At 36.6% G+C, this 19228-nt stretch overlaps 1 protein-coding gene across 2 annotated transcripts; it reads right to left on the bottom strand.

The window, feature by feature from the left end:
• Window positions 1-2004: 2004 nt before the first annotated feature.
• On the bottom strand, window positions 2005-14582 carry postnb (periostin, osteoblast specific factor b). Of its 2 annotated transcripts, XM_084951308.1 has the most exons (21): window positions 14411-14582; window positions 13911-14009; window positions 10833-10897; window positions 10476-10633; window positions 10233-10397; window positions 10007-10153; window positions 9669-9810; window positions 8759-8971; window positions 8497-8631; window positions 7691-7839; window positions 7410-7546; window positions 7090-7220; window positions 6852-6982; window positions 6429-6531; window positions 6265-6332; window positions 5930-5975; window positions 4850-5026; window positions 4729-4776; window positions 4342-4416; window positions 4209-4247; window positions 2005-3243 (listed from the first exon to the last, which is right to left on the bottom strand). In XM_084951308.1, exons 1-21 carry the CDS (start codon window positions 14527-14529, stop codon window positions 3215-3217), a joined length of 2376 nt encoding a protein of 791 aa, XP_084807434.1. In that variant the 5' UTR covers window positions 14530-14582; the 3' UTR covers window positions 2005-3214. The 2 variants fall into 2 exon arrangements, with proteins under 2 accessions (XP_084807434.1, XP_084807435.1); XM_084951309.1 differs by lacking the exon at window positions 4209-4247 and having other exon boundaries at window positions 14411-14581.
• Window positions 14583-19228: the final 4646 nt, after the last annotated feature.

Here is a 19228-nt window from a genome sequence, read left to right as displayed (position 1 = left end):
AATGGTGTTCAAAATTTGTAGCCTGATGCACCTTCAAATGCTGGTTTATTTCAAGCACAGATGACCCATGTTATTAGGAGAATCTGACAAAAGTCAACACAACAAAACTAGGTACAAGTGTCTGAAAGCTTATTAAAGGGATGCTGCACATGAATTTGCCAACTCTGTTGTTTTGTTTATGGATGAGAAGACAGTTGCTTTTTGGTGATGAGCAGTGGAAACTGTTGTACTAAGTCAAGTGAAATTGGAGACTGTTGTTATTGACAAGAACGGTCTTATAAATGACCAAATAATTGATTGGTAGATCGCTGCTGAAGAGAGCATGGAAAATCACAAGGCAAATGGAAAAGTAACATGATCCCGCACCAGATGTTTTCAGAAGAAGTTGTAAATGTATAAAATAGTGCCCACTGTGAGTCTGACTGCAGAATGTATTAAACTTTATCTGTAGCTAGGTTTGCATGTTACTGTAGGTTACACTTTCTAGATAAAATAGAAATAGATAAAATGTTTTTTTATGTTTTTTATTTTAGATGTAAAAAATAAATGGTTTCTTTTTTATGGCTCAAATCCATGAAGATAATATCAACATAATCCCACACGGTACCTAAAATGTGCTGCAGAGGTATGTTTCAGCACTGCTGAATTTGAGACATTCAGTTTTAATCCCCTTGTAAAGAACACACACTTATCAAACAGAAAATGAAGGTGCTTTGTATTTCTTTCAATATGCTGAAAGAAACAGCATCAACAATGTGAACTAAAATGTGTTTAATTTCTATTAGGTAAGTAAGAAAAATGTAGCAAGCCGACACAAGTGAGCAGCTTCTATAGTGCAAGCAATCATGTCAAATATTCAGTAATGAAACCTGTCATCTATAATTAGAGGTATAAAAAGTTGTCTCACAGTTCTACTTCAATGCAAATGAGCTTTTGACAGTTCATTACTTGTTAAAACAGCCACAGAGTACAGATGTGAGCAGGTTTTAGGCCATATGGTGCAGGTCTTGCTCTACAGAAAATACTAAGATATTATTTGTGCTTCTTTGCTTGGTAGACAAATATTATTTTTGATTTTCCACAAGCTACTGACTGCATGAGCAGTTGTGATGCGTCACTTGGGCTGTCATTAGGGATGTTTTTGGGAAAACAACATATAAATGGCAAAACACTGATTATTTGTATGATTTCATCATATCAGGCCATGTGAACCAGCTGCCTGGATCACCAAAGCTTGTTGACGATTCCTGTAAATGATTTCTGATGTGAAATAACAGATAAGAAAAAAAAAACGTTTTATATTTTGCCATGTCTGTTTTGTGTGTTGCGAAAGTTTCTTGGCTGCTTGAGGTTTTAAACCGTTTTAGTGCATCCAAGAAGCCATAAACTGCACTGAGGAATTTTTCTCATGAAACAATAATGCAGAAGCTGGTGCTGACCCAAATATCTGTACATAACAGCAAACATAATGTCCCTGTAACCTCAGGGAAGTATCTCAGCTGCATTCACACAAAAAAACACATGTTACTTACATATTCTTTTGACAAATGAAATTCGGCAATGCATTTTGAAATGAAATGTAAGTAATTTGCAATTGATGCCAATGTTACAATTTATTTTTTCATCATATTTTGTAGTTTTCATAAATTATTTGTAGTTTTTTAGTTAGACTTTTTTTTATGAGTAAAGGCATTTGACTCTTCTTGAAAATGAGGATAATGCAGTTATTTTTTAAACCAATATTGATGTTTATTTTGTACAGAATCCAAACTGCCTGGATCCTTTTAAACTGGCAGATGCATGGCTAAACCACTGAAAGGAATGACTCATAGGTTTTAGTATCTACAGTTCTGTTTCCAATAAGTTGGACTGCTGTTTAGACTTTACAACTCTTTCAAACCCTCTTTTAGGTCACTATTAAACTAAAAAATACTACTATGAATTTATAGTGAGCAAAATATTTTTGAAATACTGGAAAAGTTAAGTAAATATAAAGCACACATCCACAGGCAATCTCACTTTTAATAAAGTTAATTTGGCAAAGGGTCAGCAACAGTCACAAATGTGAAAAATGCCATCAAATGGCTAGAATTGAGTACATTACATTATGGCATAATTTGTGTAAATAATTTTGAAATCGCTGCTTAGTAGCATTTCCAAAATGTATGAAAAGCATTAAAGCTGAACAACAATCAAATTTTGGTAGAAGAAATGCTGCTACCCATACTGCCATAATCCAAGCATATAGAGGAGCATGACTCTAATAAAGGTGCTAATCTGTTGGTCCTGTGTCTGGATATGTCACTCATTGAAAACAGCTGGCACATTATAAAATTAAAATAACAAAAGAAGCTTGCAGTTACTCACTAGATAAAATCCTATATCAAGTGGCAAAACATTTTCAAAACTATACATTTTTCTCTGAGCAGGACCATCATAATGTTAAACATTTAACAGGCTAACAAAAGCAGAATTAGCATACTTTAAAAAAAGTTATGTTGTTTGTGTACTGTTTTCACTTTAATTTTATGGTCAAACTTTTGTGGAGTAAAGAATTTTTTTCCAAGAACAAATTTAGTTTTAACATCTCAATGAAACAAAACTTACCATTTAAGAATTTTGCAAAGACTTCAAAATGACACAATCTCCACTAATGCCCTGTTCAAACAGGCATATTTATCTCAACAAAAGCACTTTATTGGAAGATGTTTGGAAAATAGAAGGCAAAGCCAAAAGCATTCAGCTACATCATTCCAAATGATAGAAAGAGAGACAAATTTACATTACAATTTAAACAATACACAGAGAAAAAAAAATACAGTTAAAGTCAGAAAACATGTTTTTTTTTAATCTTTATCATGCTTAGATTTTGAAATTTTCCAGGCAGCTTTTAACCTCTTTGCGTTAAGCAAAGTCATAGAGAAGCTCAAAATTGAAGTATTTTATTGTAAATCTAATGAATGAATGCATTCAGACTATCCTATAGCTGCTTTGACTTTCTGTGTATTTAAAATCATGCTGAAATATTCATGTGAACTTGCTTTATATACATTCAAAGCACCATTAAAGTGTTTATGAGAGTAGTTTTTTTGTCAGGTATACCTATTACAGTATGAATTTTAGGCACAGCCCTTGTATTAAAACACCAACTTTAAAATCTGGGTTTGACGTCTCTTTCTGCTTTTAGCCAGGAGGTGTTCTCATCGGCTTGTGCTCAGTCCCTTCCCCTCCTCCTGCCGCCAGCTGGAAAAAAGAGAACAATAAATATTTGTCAGTCATGTGGATTAGATTGTTGTCTAAGTCTAAAAGATATACTGTGCTGAAGTTTGGCATCCAAACTCTCATCACTGCCCAGATGGAAACACCAAGCACATGGAGCAGGAGTGATGATGATGACTTCCCCTCTTGGGAAGTGTATAGTCTCAGAAACTATACAGATGGATGCCGACTGGATGTGGGTCTCACAAAATGTTGTATAACAGCCACTGAAGCAACACATTTCTGCATAGCTTTTGAGGAGAGCATTGTGGCAGCAAGCATGACAGCAGATGAGCAAAGAGACTGCAGCTGGAATAAAGGAATGTTGATTTTTGGGGAATTGTATTTGCATCTTTCTTGTTGAAAGTTAGATGAGAAGACTGATACCATTACTGTATGCACAAGACAAAAATGAAGCTATAGCAGCTGGCTTAACTAAGCACAAACCCGGAAATAACTAGCCTGGGTCTGTACCAGCACCAGTTAATGACTTGTCATCTGTTTAATCTGTACAAAATCGGAATTCTGAAACAGCACGTGGTTTTACAGAAGGCTTTGTGCAGGACTATATTTTCTTGGCATTACAGTGTGATTGCCAGCTATCTCTTCTTTCTGTGTTAAACTAAGCTAATGGGCTGCTGGCCCTCTCAATCCATAAATGAGAGTGTTATCAGTTTTCTTATCAAACTCTCAACAAAGAGTGAGTAGTGTAAGCAGATTTCCCAAAATGTCAAGCTATTCCTGTAGGTACCAAAGTGATTGCAGGGATGTGTTGGACATATGGTACAGGAAGAGAATGGAGCATAATTGAAGCCAAAGTCTTAAAGTGACAGTCTAAACTATCTCACACTGTGCTGCATTAATTACAATTCCAGGTCTCATTTCTTTCTTTCTGTCTTTCTTTCTATTTCTTTTTCCTTGTTCTTCTTCTTTCTTTCTTTATTTTTTACCTATAACTCTTCTGGGATTATTTCCTCTGGAACTGCCTTCTATAAAGGCAAAACAAACACACAAATCACACACATTATTTATGAATTATTTTCCTGCTTTCCACTTCCTAGAGACTTGGGAAAAAAAACTCACTTTGGATTATTTTGGTAAGCCTTGATGTGTCAAAATCGCTCGCTTCAATGGTGGAAACTTCTGAAAGATCAACTCCTGATGGAAAAATGAAAGTATCTTTAAAGTGATGCTAGAATATTTGGCAAAAAATATCAGATAAGCGTGATAACACATAAATTCTAACTAAATACTGTTTAATGAGATTTAAAGTCTATTATATGTATTTAAAAGTCACCTATGATGTGTGTATAAATTCTCTTTATTATATTCTATATTATTTTATTTGTGATAGCTAAATTCAGAGAGATCTAATCTAATCTAAAATCAAATCTAATAATTTATTAATATTATTAATTAATAATCACACAAACAATCCTTATTTTTAAGTTTCCAAAGCATTTCACTGACCTTCCAGATCAATGTTGCTGGTACCAGTGCTGACTGAGTATTGAGGCCCTGGAAACAACAGCATTTGTGAGTTCTGAATATGAAGTCATATGATTGTGTTTTACACTTAAGAAATACTTACCAGAGACAACCCTGGTAACCTTTTGGACGGGGTTCTGCCTTTCAATCACCCTGGTAACCTTTTGGACGGGGTTCTGCGTTTCAATCACCCTGGTAACCTTTTGGATGGGTTTCTGCTTTTCAATCACCCTGGTAACCGTTTTGACGACGGGTTCCCTTTGAATGACCCTTGTCACTTCTTTTACCCCAGGAAGTGTAAAAAAGCAAAGAAGCCATGTTTTACTACACCGAAATCAAGAGTGCACAGCATTGTATACTGATCAACTTCTGTACAGCCAACACACACAAAAAATAGTTTCAGTGGATCCAAAAATTTCCATGAAAGAAAAGGCAATTCCTAATCAAAGGATATCTACTAATATAATTGTGATATAATTTTCTACAGCTTTATGATTTGCTTTAGCACAGCTTTATTTTAAATACATGTGACTATTACATCAGTGATATCTAAATACTGTGTTTCAAAATTTGTAATTAACTAGCTTTCAGTGAATGACTGCATGTAAACTGACAAGTTTGGCTACATAAAGTGCACCGTGAATTCCTGGATGGTAATCTCATAAGGCTTCCCATAGTTTTTAATGTACACTGTACCCTCCCTGCCCTCACTGTTCACCATCTTGACTACCTTAATGGAAATGGAGCGATACCAAACAATTTTTGGCAAGTGGAAAGAAGAAATGAATGAATGAATGAATGCTAATCTTAGCTAACTGCCTAATGTTTTTTTTTCTTCTCAGGCAGTGACAGGTATTGTGTGAGTGCCTCAGGATGGGGCCTTGAACAGTTAGCAGAATGTGGTAGCTAGATCAGCAGTCATAATCAAATATTACGGTTGTCATTAGATGAGGAATATATTGTTTTTATTTTTTCCACTGGTCATTTGAAATTCCTCAGTTTTGTGCTTGCAACAGTTTTATTAAATATAACTGGTCATACTTCACTGATTAGGAATCACATGATGTTGATATTCTTTAATCACCATTACTATACTTTCCTGAATGACACAAGTGACAGTCCTCTATAATAACAACAGGAAATACAGAGTTATTAATGACAGTGAAACATGCAAACTACTTACTCAAAAATGTAAGGGGAATTTCCTGATATCTGAATCCAGAAATGTACTGTAAAAAAGTAAATACAATTGTTAAAGCATATTAAATGTCTATGCTGTATAATAAAGCATATAATTGCTCAGCTCAGCTGAAAAATAAAAATAATTAACAACAATAATGTTCAATCAGAACCATTTTACTAAAATAACCACTAGCATAATCTTCATTTTATGTTCTATTTCTTATACTTTACATGGAATTATAACAATTTTTTTTACGACTTAAATAAAGAATAAAAAACTGCAAACTAGACCCAACCCAACATCTCGGGAACTTTAAAAACAAAAAACAAATTAACCTTAAATTGAATATAAGAGATGAGCTTCGTCAGAACCATCTGGAGTTCCTGGGATCCAATAGGGATTTCTACAAGACAGCACAGGGCGTTGACCGCAGTTAGGTATTTACAGTTATCACGTTTCTTGACAGATTTATAAGACAATAACTGGATGAAAGTTTTACCTTCAGGATACAACAGCTTGTTGACAAAGTGAATGACTCCATTTGTGGCCATCATATCAGCCTCAGGAACTTGAACAGAATTAACCTTCACAGTGTTGTTTGCCTGAGGACAACCATTTAAAACAGTTACAGACAAGAAAACCACAAAGTGTTGGGTGTGAATGAAACCACATACTAAAATATGAAGAATAATCTCTGTCCCACATTAAATATCATTAGCTTACTGGAGTCACTGAGTTTCAAAGTGGACAATGACTTTTAATCAGACAATATTCATGGACACTACCATATAAAACAGTTTTACTGAATACTTAGCTCTTTACGATTAAATTTAAAAAAAAGAAAAAAAAAGGGATTTATCTGAAGTATAAGGTTTAATAGATTAAGATATATAGTTTCCATCTGGATGCACAAAATACCTACAACTACAATTTTAAGGTTGCTGCCCTGGAGGGACTTGAGAAGGTTTGTCACCCCAGGCTCCAAACCACCGCCAATGAAGATACCATTATTGATGTGATACAGAAGGATGGTTCTGAGTGCATTTATGTCCTCTGAAATAAAGCAAAGACACACACATAAGTTATTATTGTATTTTGCATTTCTAACTAGACTTTTACTGCCCAACAAATAAATAGACAAAAATGTCTTGTAAACTTACTCTTCAACACAGCCATGTCTCTTTCACTTAAACCTGCAAAAGCCTTGTCGCTTGGGGCAAACAGAGTAAAGCCTCCCTCCTGTCGAAGCACGTCAGTCAAGCCAGCAGCTTCCATCAGAGACAAAAAGATCCTAAAGAGCAGAGAAGAAAACTGTAACTTGGCTGTTGTAGACGCCTCTAAGGGATGACATATTGCAGCAACAGCACTTTCCCATTCCCATATGTGCCATGTGGATTTAATGTAATGATAGTCAAGATGTGGTTCGAGTATTATACTGGTTTTTAAGACCACAGTCCATTTTCATTACCATTGTACTTACTTGAACCCTCCGTTTTCTGTCAGAATCTCGTACATAGTTTTTTCTGCAGGTTTCAACAGAGTCCTCATGAGATGAAGGGCCCCATTGCTTCCTTCTTTACTGCCTCGTATCAGGCAGGAATTCTCGATGCACACAGCCTGCAGATGTGAAACAAGTTGAATAAAAGAGAATAAACTTGAAGTCTCAAAGATTTGAAGATTGATTGAGGCTATTGCCTATAACAAGTCTTTAATGGCCTCCAGCTATAACTACTGGGCAAATCTTTAGAGAAGAGTACTCACTGAACGATAGATGAAGACCCGAAGAAGTTTCCCTCCGATGGTCTCCAGCTGCTGGCCATTGTACAGCTGTCCCAGAACAATCTTATTCTTCAAGATGTGGTTCTCCAGGATAATTCTGAGTAAGTCCTGATCCATGGACATTATTTCATCTGCAGAGGAAAGAAACTGTTTTATGATTCTCATTTAAAATTAATTACACCAGGAAAAAAATACATTTAAATTTAAAGCACTGGCTTCAAAAAACTATATTCTTACTACTTTGACTACCATTACCCTAAAGCAGCAACAGACATATTTTGACCAAAGTCAACTCTGTACTCATTGACCTGGCAGTTTTGCAGATAAACCACAAATAGTATCCTACAAATGACGATAAATGCTCTGTAGGTCCATGTTCACAGACAGACAGAGGGAAAGTTTATGGATTGAGCAAGAAACATCATCATCTGTCACAGTTTTCCTGATTTTCTTGGACGTGTCTTATGCCAAGATAGACAATAAATAGATAAATGCACAGAATAAATGTGACAACATTCATTGATAACAGTCACTTTTAGATTTTCTTATTGTGGAATTCTTTACATCCACTGACAAAAGATTATCAATATAAATAAGATACAATTTTTCCCTAGCTGACTACAATTAATTGTTTCTTAAAACATGAGAAGCATAGCGGCTACTTTTTCCACATATGACATTAAGATTTTGCATGAATTCCCTGAAGCATTTTTAAAAAATCGACATTGCCACCTGCTGAGTGGAAAAGAGAGGAGTGCAAGCGGTATAATGAGGAGTATATGACTCACCACTAAAGACACTGTTGAATGGAGCCAGTAAAGTGTACTCTGCATCTGACCTCATGCCACCAGAAAGGCCCAGCTCGGACACCATGTCACTGAAGGTTGACTGGGAACTTCCCAACAGTTCCATTACCTGCTTAGCTTAAAGAGGTAAAGGAAATCCTGACAGTTTTAGAATATGAACTATAGAAAAAATATTTACATATTCTTCGATATACATTACAATAAACAAGGCATGCCTGAATAGGAAGCAAAGAGGTGCTCTAACCTGAGTCTGGAACAAGTGCTTTGTCAATAATGTGGATGACACCATTGGTGGTGACAATGTCCTTCTGGCGCACCATTTTAATGCCATTGACTGTCAAGCTTTCGCCATCACAGCCAATTTCAATGTTGTTGCCCTCCAGTGTCTCATAAGAGGTGCCAGCCAGGATACCCTCAGAGCACTGGATTGAGTCCAGAAGGTGGAAAGACAGAAGAGCTGAAACAACAATAAATAAATAAATAAAATATTTGAGTTAATATATGATTTAGTTGTGTAAGTAGATGTTTGTCTGATACACTGGGACATTAATGTTTTTTCCTTTGTTATACCAAAGCCAAGGAGGTTATATCCAAGAAACCTGCATATCCTTTAGATCCCAGTGGTCCTCTAGTGTGGGGAACTGTTCTGATCTGAGCACGGCACAGCAAATATACATGAGGAAATACAGATGAAGTATAACTTTTTACTATCTCTTGGTGCTTAGATTGATAATTATCTTGAAAGCCTTTTAGAAATTCAGATTCTTTAAGAAATCACAATGTATATCTCAACACTTTAAACAACAACAAATATTACTGATAATTATACGAGTATATTTTATGAAGATACATATAGGTGAACAGCAGTAAAAAAAAAGGCGTGTGATGTGATGTGTTACATCATATGTTTTCAGACTCACAATTTAATGCTTGGCTTGAAAGAAGAAAGTTTTTTTTTGGTTCAAGTTAGTTTTTAAAGCTAAATAAGCTCCAGATCTATTGTGGCTTCATCTGTTTTGAATTGGAAGAAGCTCAATGCGCAGCCATACTCCCAGCAACCACTACATTTCTTTTCCAGTACTTCCATCAGTAAACATCGTTCTGCTACAATTAACTTAACACTAAAAATAAGCCTTTGAAGAAGTCTGATTTACCTTTGAGGGCCTGCTTGTCACTCTGAATTCTTTCCAGCACATCGACGCCGAGCTGCTCAAAGGCTTCATTGGTCGGGGCAAAAAGAGTGTAATGTCCTGGCTGACCCAGTTTCTCCAAAAGCTCAGAATTTTGAAATAGATCCTAGAAGATTATTTCACCATCAATATTATATTTAGTGAACTTCATTATACTGCAAAGCAGCATACAAAGAAAATATTCACATTATAATTGTATAATAGTAATTGTAAGTGTCTTGTATTACATCAAAAAGGCGTTTACAGCAGGGTTTGCAGTTTTAGTTGTTAATCATTTTTCTCCTACCAAAGCTTGTACTCACACTCAGGGTTGTCAAGTCATCGTTAACTTCAATGACATCTTGAATAGTGTTTCCAATAGTACTGATGACGCGGTCGATGACATGCACGACTCCATTTGTGGCGATCTGGTTGGCGTAGATGATCCTGGCGCAGTTCACAGTCACTATCTGTACACAACATCTGTTTCAGTGTAATACCCCTGACAAATGGTTAATGTAACATGTTAAAATAACACTGAGTACACACCCCATTGGAGTAATGGTTAATATGGAGATCAAGGTCGTTGTACATGGAGGTGACTTTTATTCCATCCTTTAAGTCTTTGGTCAGGAGGCGCTTGTTGACCATATGATAATGAAGAGCGTTGTATAGTTCAATATTGACGTTGCTGACCAGCGCATCCCTCACTGTCTGTTAGATGAAAAAAATTAGTTGTTAAAATCTCAAAGACGGAGATCTTCCAGAGCTTTTTGTTTTGTACTGACTCACCGTATCCAAATTATCCCAAGCCTCATTGCTGGGAGCAAAGAAGGTGAAAGATCCTGGTCCCTCAATCTCAGGTCTTAGCTTGGAAATGTCAGCGTAGTTTTGGGTTGATGAGGCCTTCACTATAGACAAACTGCCATACACGTGGTCAATCGGGGCAACTAAGAAAGAAAAAAAAATCACAATAAGGGTCGAGCGTTGTTTTTGAAAACAGAAATAAGACACAATCTTTGAACTGATCGATGGGAAAAAAATGTGTCAACAATATGCTGTGGCACTTGCTTCTAGTTTATTTGGTCTGATCTCAAAGCTAAAACACAGCTGTTCTACAACTGTTCTACAAAACAGTACAGACCATACCTGCAGGGCAGCCAAGCATGCCATCCATTTTCATATACCCTGGGCAGCACTCATAAATCACAGTCCTGCAGGAAAAAAATACACACATCAAAAATATGGATTTGCAAATACGTTTGAGATACCAGTCATAAGAATACATGTAAAAAAGTATTTTTTCTTGCTGCTATGTTTTTAGTTGAATCATCATTCTGTGATTTTCTGTTTTCTTCAGTGTTTCCAGATGTTACCCATTATTCTCTGCATTACCCTAACAGACCATGTGATCCAAAGGCTTTTGCCAAAACCTAATTGTTTTCATGCTAGCATTACAGTAGTAGATTTATATCACCAAGGCCTCCTCTTTTAAGCTACAGAATTAGTCTGAACTCTATGTGACATTTATATTAAGATGTCTGTCTTGAAAGTCTGATCAGTAATTATATCTGAGTTTACAAAATGTTGGTTAACATAAAAAATGGATTTGATGGACTTAGTTTAGCTAATCTGGACGCCAGCATAGACGTTTTTGAAACAGACTTTTATACTGAGAGACTAGTCATTTTGATTTATGTTTTGACACATTTTTATTTGCTGTTGGACACACATATGAAGAGCAGCGGCATGTTCTCCAAAATGCCTGAGATCATAGCCTGAAGAGACCAGTAAAATTCAAAGTGCAGCTGCACAATGTAAAAATGTCTTACATCAGCAGGTTCGACCATGCTGAAGCTATAGGATTATCTCTTCCTGTGGGAAAACTGGACATTTGAATATATCTACTTTTCCGCAAATACCTAATGAGTATTCAACAGTAAAAAGACTCCCAAGATGATGAAAACATCAGAGACATAGCTATGAGGAATAAACAATGCCATATGCACCAAGAGTTGGCAGGGGAGATTATTGAGGTAAACTGCCCAGTTTTAATTGTCAGAAAAAATAAACACTAACAGCAGGAAAACTGCTTCTTTTCCAAGTCATGGCAGTTAGTTTATAGTAACAAGTAGTATTGCTTTTGGCAATGCATATACCAATTCCAAATACAAGAAAAATAAACTAAAGGAAAAAGGATGTTAAAGTACAAAAGTTTAGCAGTTCATTTCTATCAACAGTATTCCTGTGACAAATGCATGTCAAATCTGCCATTAATAGTTTAGAACAGTTTAGGCAAGTTTAGACAATAAAGACTGAATTTACACAAGTTTTATGGCTTTTAAGGGATACATGTGAGAAACATTATACAACATGGTGACAAGATGAATTGCATGTAAGATGATGATTTATAGTCTGGACTTTACTTTACTGTTGCTCTTATCTGATTATTATGTTTCAGCCAGAGTACAGACCAATGCTTCTTGGTCTGCATCAGAGTTGCAGGGATTGGGATGAGATCACACGAGCCCCATTGAGGCAGAGTCAGCAAAAACCTCGTAACATTGCTTTCCCACACTGTGGAAATGTGTCTGGCTACGGAATTGGAAACTTTTGATTTATCAGCATCTCTTCAAAAGTACTGTAAGTACTTCATTGACGACACAAAACTTTGTTGTTTTGTATCGTGTATGAAGCGTAATTTCAATTAAACCCATCAAAAAAATTTCAGCCTGGATTCTGAAGGTTTGTTAATATAAAGCTTCTTTAGAGGCGGACCTGCTCTGGCAGAGAATATTCTCTCAGAGGGTGAAGACAAACACTTTGACTGGCTAGATAAAGTCAGGCTGAGCACCAACTGCCATAAATGGAAAAGTTCTATTCAGGTCTCACTGTCTTTGATTATCTTGGCCCTGAAGTTCTTCAAATGATCACAAAAGGCACTGGTGACATTTTAGCTTAAAATGCACATGTTCTCACCTACAAGCAAAATTTAGAGCTGGTAAAAAAAATCATTTTGCAGTTTTAATAAAGCACTTCTGAAAGTTATAACTGAAAGAAATGTTTTGCTCTAATGCTGGAGGACTACTCACATCTGGGGGATTTATGGAAGACAGGGTAGGAGGAATGATGGGAGGAGCAACAGGCTTGGTTGGAGAAGGTAATATAATCTGATGCAGTTAATGGATCCAGGAGACTTGGCCTCCTCAATCATGTAACTCGTACTTTAAAAAAAAGAAGAAGCTCAATTTATTTATATTCAACCAGATTATCTAGTTGAACTTCACTGACAAATATGACCATCTCTGCTCTCAGTGCAGCTCTTCTATGGGAGAAAAGTCTAACTCAAACTGAAGTTGACTTATTTAATTTAGAAGACTGTAACAGGTTTAAATCAGTCAGCTGTAACTGCAGCTTTAGCCCAGCCAACTTTTCATTGATTATATAGTTTCTTGTCAGACTTCCGCTAAAACAAACACAATATTTTGGCTGTTTTCAACCTTATCATTTGCCAATTTCAGTGAGCAGAGGGTATTCATCATGAAGAACTAAGCCTATTTAGAGTGCGAAGCATGACTCAGTCAAGCGCTGAGGGCAAACTCAGTGTGAGTGCTGTATGTATGTATATGTGTGTGACAGGAAGAAAAAGAGTAAAAGGGTCTGTTAATAGCCACAAACCTGATTCATGTTTAAACTAAAACTGCTGAGATTGCTGGAATAAAACCAATAAAGAGGTTTCTTATAATGGCTGAGCTAAACGCTTTTCCATTCAAGAATACAGTCAACATTTTGCAGCCACATCATATCCTGGAATCAGTGGTTCACCACTGTGGCATCCAACATCAACCAGACTGCTCAAGTTATGAGAACCCTAACTTTTAGTTTATAGGATCAAACTGGACTGTTTTCTATACAAAGAGTTTAAAGGCTGGATCTATAAATGTGTTTTTCATTTTAAGTGGTAATGTAATTCAAAGTAAGATAACAGATGTCTATCTCTGTGGAAACATCCGAGTTTCCATGAAAAATGAGGGCAGGGGGTGATGTGTGTGTGTGTGTGTGTGTGTGTTTGCGTGCGCATGTTGGAGGGGGTGGGGTGGGGGTGGAGTAGAAGAAATGGGAAAAGAAAATAAAGAGAACAGTAAGCCCACATAACTGCTGAGTGAATGTATTTGTTTGAACTGGAGGTACAGTTTTTCCTGTTGGATACACAAAACAAGCACTTACGCTTTCTTTCCACAGATGGACCCTCTGTACCAGTTACGGCAAGTGCTAAAGTATTTCTTCTTGGTTCCCATGACTTGCTGGAGGGCGCAGACATTGGGTCTAAATGAGAATTTATACCACAAAATGTGATGAAGAATTAGTCAGCAAGTAAAACATCAGTAGGAATCTATGAAATTATTCACGTGTAAAGGATTATTTAACAGCCCAGATGGATAAGACATCAGGCCATCAAGCATGAATAATTATTTGGCAAATACTACTGCTGCTTTTGAAGCCAGACAGTTAAATATGAATAGTGATAACGACACATGCTGGTTTAAACATGTCCTAAGTGAAATGCAAGATTTTAGATACCCTTCAAAAAAATACACAATTAATATTGTTGAAATAGTTGGGACTTATAGAGTTATACAATATACAAATGTGCAGAAATGATAACAACTGTTCAATGTTCATGCATGCACAAAAAAGAGCAAAACAATATATATAGATGAGCTTACCCTTCTTTTCTTGCTCTGATCCTGCTGTGGGCAACAATTTTGTCATAAGCTGAGGAGTCAGCATTATCAAATGTACAGAGCACAAAAAGTGCACAGGCGACCACAAAAAGGAGCTTCATCCCTGATTCCTTCGCTAGCCCACCCAGACCCAGAGTAGTGGGAGCAGACGGAGAGCAGGAGTTTATATTCCACAAGTCTCACCCACCCTAGGAGGATGGCAATTTTTTTTTGTACATGCATGGACCACCCAGCACTTAAAAAAAACCCCATATGACTTAAAACATACACTGGGCTTTACCATTTATAATCAAGGATTGCAATCTTTTTTTCTATATTAACTGATCTGAGAAAAGCATTTTTAAAGTAGCGAGACAATTTTTGATTGTTAGCAGTTTTACCATTTTTTTAAATTAACCTTTTTGATTCCTTGTCTTGTCTGAATGTGCACATTTGCCACAAAATAATTTCTATAAACACGTTTTAGCCATATAAGAGTGATTCTAAAAGTCCTTTTATGAGTTTATGCTTTCACTTTATGGAAAAAGTTGTACCTAAAAATCTGTTGTGTTGTATTGCATCTGCACACTGATTCAAACAAAGATTTGAAGGCTCAGCACACATTCTCAGTACACAGATGCAAAATATTTCAGTTTGTGTCTAGTGCTTTGAAGCTGAGTGATGCATGATAGATATAGATATTGAACAGATGGGATACTTGGGATGAATAGTTCAAATGTATCTTGCCTATAAAAGTGTCCTTTATTTGGAGTACAAACGAAGGGACATTACATAATCCCTGCTCTGAACAAATGCCAGAACTAGGATTGTGTAAATCTTTCAGAATGCTATTTGCTCCACCTTGTGGCTGTGGGAGTACAAGCACCGAGGCTCACAGTGCTGTTGGACATGGATAATATTGCCCATGATTACTTTTACATTTGAGGAGGAGTAAATATTGAGATACAGAAGTATCTGAAAGTATCTTCCTGTTTAGCAGAAAACTCTGTTTGTAGTCTTTGAAGTTCAGCTGGTGTTTTCAGGTCTTTGTACCTACTATTCACTTGTCAGATGTTTTCATAGTGGAGCCGTGGTATTTTTTAAGGCTACAAAGAATGGAGTCTCGAGGCAACACTTAAGTGCTGTAACACAAGTAGTAACAGGACATAGAAACTCGCACTGGCATGTTAACAGAAGCGTCTTAAAAACAACTTCACATATATAACAGAGCACAGGAAACGATTGTCTGGGAAATGTCTCAGATGTGGAAAATGTAAAATCCCACAACTGTTACAAGGAAATGATAACAGGCTGTAACTTGAAGATGAACAGCAGGAACCCATGTGCCAAGCATATGAAAGCAATGTATATGTCATCTTTTGTTATTTCCAAAAGTTGCAGCTCTCTTGACTATTAATAAGCTAAATGACTCATGGTGCTGGTTAATGATCATTATTTGTTTTCACTTTGCAAATATCAACAGTTCTGGAATTGTAATTGTTATTTGTACCTTAACCAAAGGTTTTAGTTATAGAGTTCTGTTTTGCACATGTTGTGAAACCAATCTGGTTTTAACCAGATGCTCTAAATAGGATAAGGAAAAGATTGTCTTAACCAGCCAAGTCAGCGGATTTTTTTTTTTAAAGACCCTAAGACCCAATACTGTGCAGACATTGAACTCAGTTTAGTTTTATTTACGTAACATCAGTTCAAAACTGCAGTTATCTTAGTGAGCTTCATATTGTAGGTAAAGATGTAGGTAAATATTAGAGAGAAAAGCTAAAAGTTCCCCTTTTAGCAAGCACTTAGGGAAAAAGAGCTCAGTCTTAACAGAACGAGACCTCTGGAAGAACCCTGTTCGGGGAGAGGCAGCCATCTGCTGTGACTGGTTGAGGGGTTAGAAAGGGAGGATGGCAAAGAAAAGCAAACAGACAGACATCTGGAGCTGAAAATCAGTGGACTGACTTTGTATTTTCAAGTTGTAAGCCTGAAATGAAAAAATCAGCCAATCACATTTAAAAAGTGACAGTTTGAAGGCCCAAGCTTCTTATCACCTTTATTTAATGCATTTAGAAAGCCCCTTAATCCTCTAAAATCCAAAACACTGAAATACAGTTACTATGCAGTCCCATCATCCTATTAAACAGCCAGTGAGAGATAATGGAATCGCCACACACTCGTTGCAGTGATAATCAAATGCAGTGTGGCTTTTGCACTTTGAATCAGAGCACGCTCTCTCTGAATCAGTCCTTGACACACACGCTGGCACCGACACAAACATTTCATGTGCCACAAAGAATAAAGTAAGTCTTGATCCCAAGTACGGGCTCCTCTCGTTTTACTTTTAAGTGGAAATTAAAGGAAAAGGTGCAACAGTAATCTTAACTGAGTGAGCTTTTCAGATATAGTACAACGACCCAAACACTTTGTTGATTGGTTTCTAAAGATAGAAGGGCTGCTATGGTAACAGAAACTGACATCAATTTCATCCAGCACCTAAGGTTGCCTGCAAGCTTCAATCCATGGAGGTGTGAAACGGTCTGTGAAAATACAAACTATGAGTAACCAAGCACCAGTAGCACTGATTCACAGGCACCCATTAGCTCAATTAATCAATGTAGTATCTTACCTCTATTAAGCACTGTGTTGTTGACTACAGGTTAAAAGTAGCAACAAGATAGGCCTCTGTGTACCTGAAAGGTACCATCATGGCATGTTTTTCGCAGGTTTTCTACTTTAAATAGAATGATTAGTTACATAGTCACTACACAGAGGTACCATAGTATTGTCATTAGCCAACTACGCTTGTTTTTTTTAATATCCTCACAGATCACTAAATGGTGCTTCATCTCCTATTTGGAAATAAACCATATTACAAGCTCAGTTTTCTTCTAACCACAGAATCTCTAAATCATAAGAGAGAACCGGAAATATCAGTGCTGAGTGCTAAATTATTAATAGTGGTGAAGCTCTCAAATGTACCAACAGCCTGTAGTTTTACTGCACCAGTTTCAGTGATCAATACTGTAAAACCATACAGGTTTCTCTTCCATTTAGGTCAAGGTTGACAAAAGATATACTGGGCTTAACAGCTAATTAAAAATGACTTATAATAAGTCTGTGAAGGTTCTCAGTCATCCAGGTCATCGTAGTCAAAGGAGCTTGCAAAGAAAAACGTCTGGACTTCTTTAAGTTACTTGAAGACGTTTCACCTCTCATCCGAGAAGCTTCTTCAGTTCTAAGGTCAAATGGTGGAGAGTCCCAGATATAAACCTAGTGGGAGTGTCCCCCCACAGAGGGACAAAAGGACCCCCTGATGATCCTCTAATCGCCTGAGCCAAGGTGTGAAACTGGGTGTGGGTCCCAATCAGCCAGAGTTTCGGGTGTGTTCATTGTGAAACCTGGCCCCACCTTATCATGCGAATTCCTGAGGTCAGATGGCCCAGGATGTGAGTGGGCGTTAAGGCGTCTGGGAAGGGATCTCAAAACTGGATTATAGATGGCAGAGAGTTGGTGTCGTAAACCCCCGCCTCTGTTCAAAGATGGTCGCTCACAGTGGACATAGATGGCTTCTTTCACTCCTCTTTCAAACCATCTGTCCTCTCTGTCCAAAATGTGAACATTGGCATCCTCGAAAGAGTGTCCTTTATCCTTAAGATGCAGATGGACTGCTGAGTCTTGTCCTGTGGAGGTGGCTCTTCTGTGTTGTGCCATGCACTTGTGAAGTGGCTGTTTGGTCTCTCCAATGTAGAGGTCTGGGCAGTTTTATTACTAGAGCATTCATACTAACGCACTAACATTCAAACAGTTGTTCTTTTCTGTAGTTCTTCAAGGCAGACCTCATTTTACAAGTCGATTCACATTTAAATCTACAACATGTCATATTTATAGTTGTGATAAGAAGAAAACATATCTGGGTAAAAAAGCCATTTGATTTAATTTAAAATGAATGACTGTTCAGCTCAACTGTTCTTGGTCTTTGGTTAAAATAACAATTACAAAAATGGCCAAAAGTACTTTAAAAGGTATTTATTTATAAGAAGAGCTCCAAATGTAAGAATTTATAGTTCATAACAAAAGAACGACTGTATATACAAGTAGAGAAAAGGTAAACTATTTACTAAAGTCTTTTCTCCAAGCACAAACAAGATTTCAGCAATTAGGTTTGGTTTATTAAGTTCCTCAGTAGCTAAAGCAGCTATTCTTCCTGGGGTCAAGGGTCTTTAAACTTTAACAGTGCACTATTACACTCTTCACACAGATGTAAAACATCATAATAAAAGTTAACTGTTTTATAACATTTAGAGAGGTTTTTAAAAAAAAAAAAAAAAAAAATCTCATCAATATTAATTGGCAATAATTAAAATCATGAAATGTCAAAGCCTGGATTAACTGGCCTGGTTGAGCCTGGTCTTTTAAACCCAGAAATCCCATTTCCTATTTTAGCAACTATCTTGATATGTTCTGTCCAGGATAATTTACTAAGATTATACACAGTACAATGGTCTCATGAACTTGGTCAACAAACACACCATTAATAGAAACCTTTAAATTGTTTTTCAAATAGAAAGGTTAGAACCAATTATAATGCTATTTGATTTACAGACATTCAAAATCACTTTATTGCTCCTTTTCCACTTAACTACTGACCTCAACTCAGAAATCTAAATGACATTTTAACTCTTTCTTAGTGGTAACTAATATATATATTGATGAATAATTTGCATACATAGAAATAATAGCCTTATTAAGGATGACTGTTATGCCATTAGGAAAGATAACATACAACAATGGGCCAAGACACCTTTCTTGGGCCATTAC

Source organism: Perissodus microlepis, chromosome 14, assembly GCF_051167445.1.
Source record: "Perissodus microlepis isolate ML-2025 ecotype Zambia chromosome 14, ASM5116744v1, whole genome shotgun sequence".
Classification (NCBI taxonomy): Eukaryota; Metazoa; Chordata; class Actinopteri; order Cichliformes; family Cichlidae; genus Perissodus; species Perissodus microlepis.
Note: the sequence above shows the minus strand (reverse complement) of the source record. Positions and strands in the feature narration are given on the sequence as shown.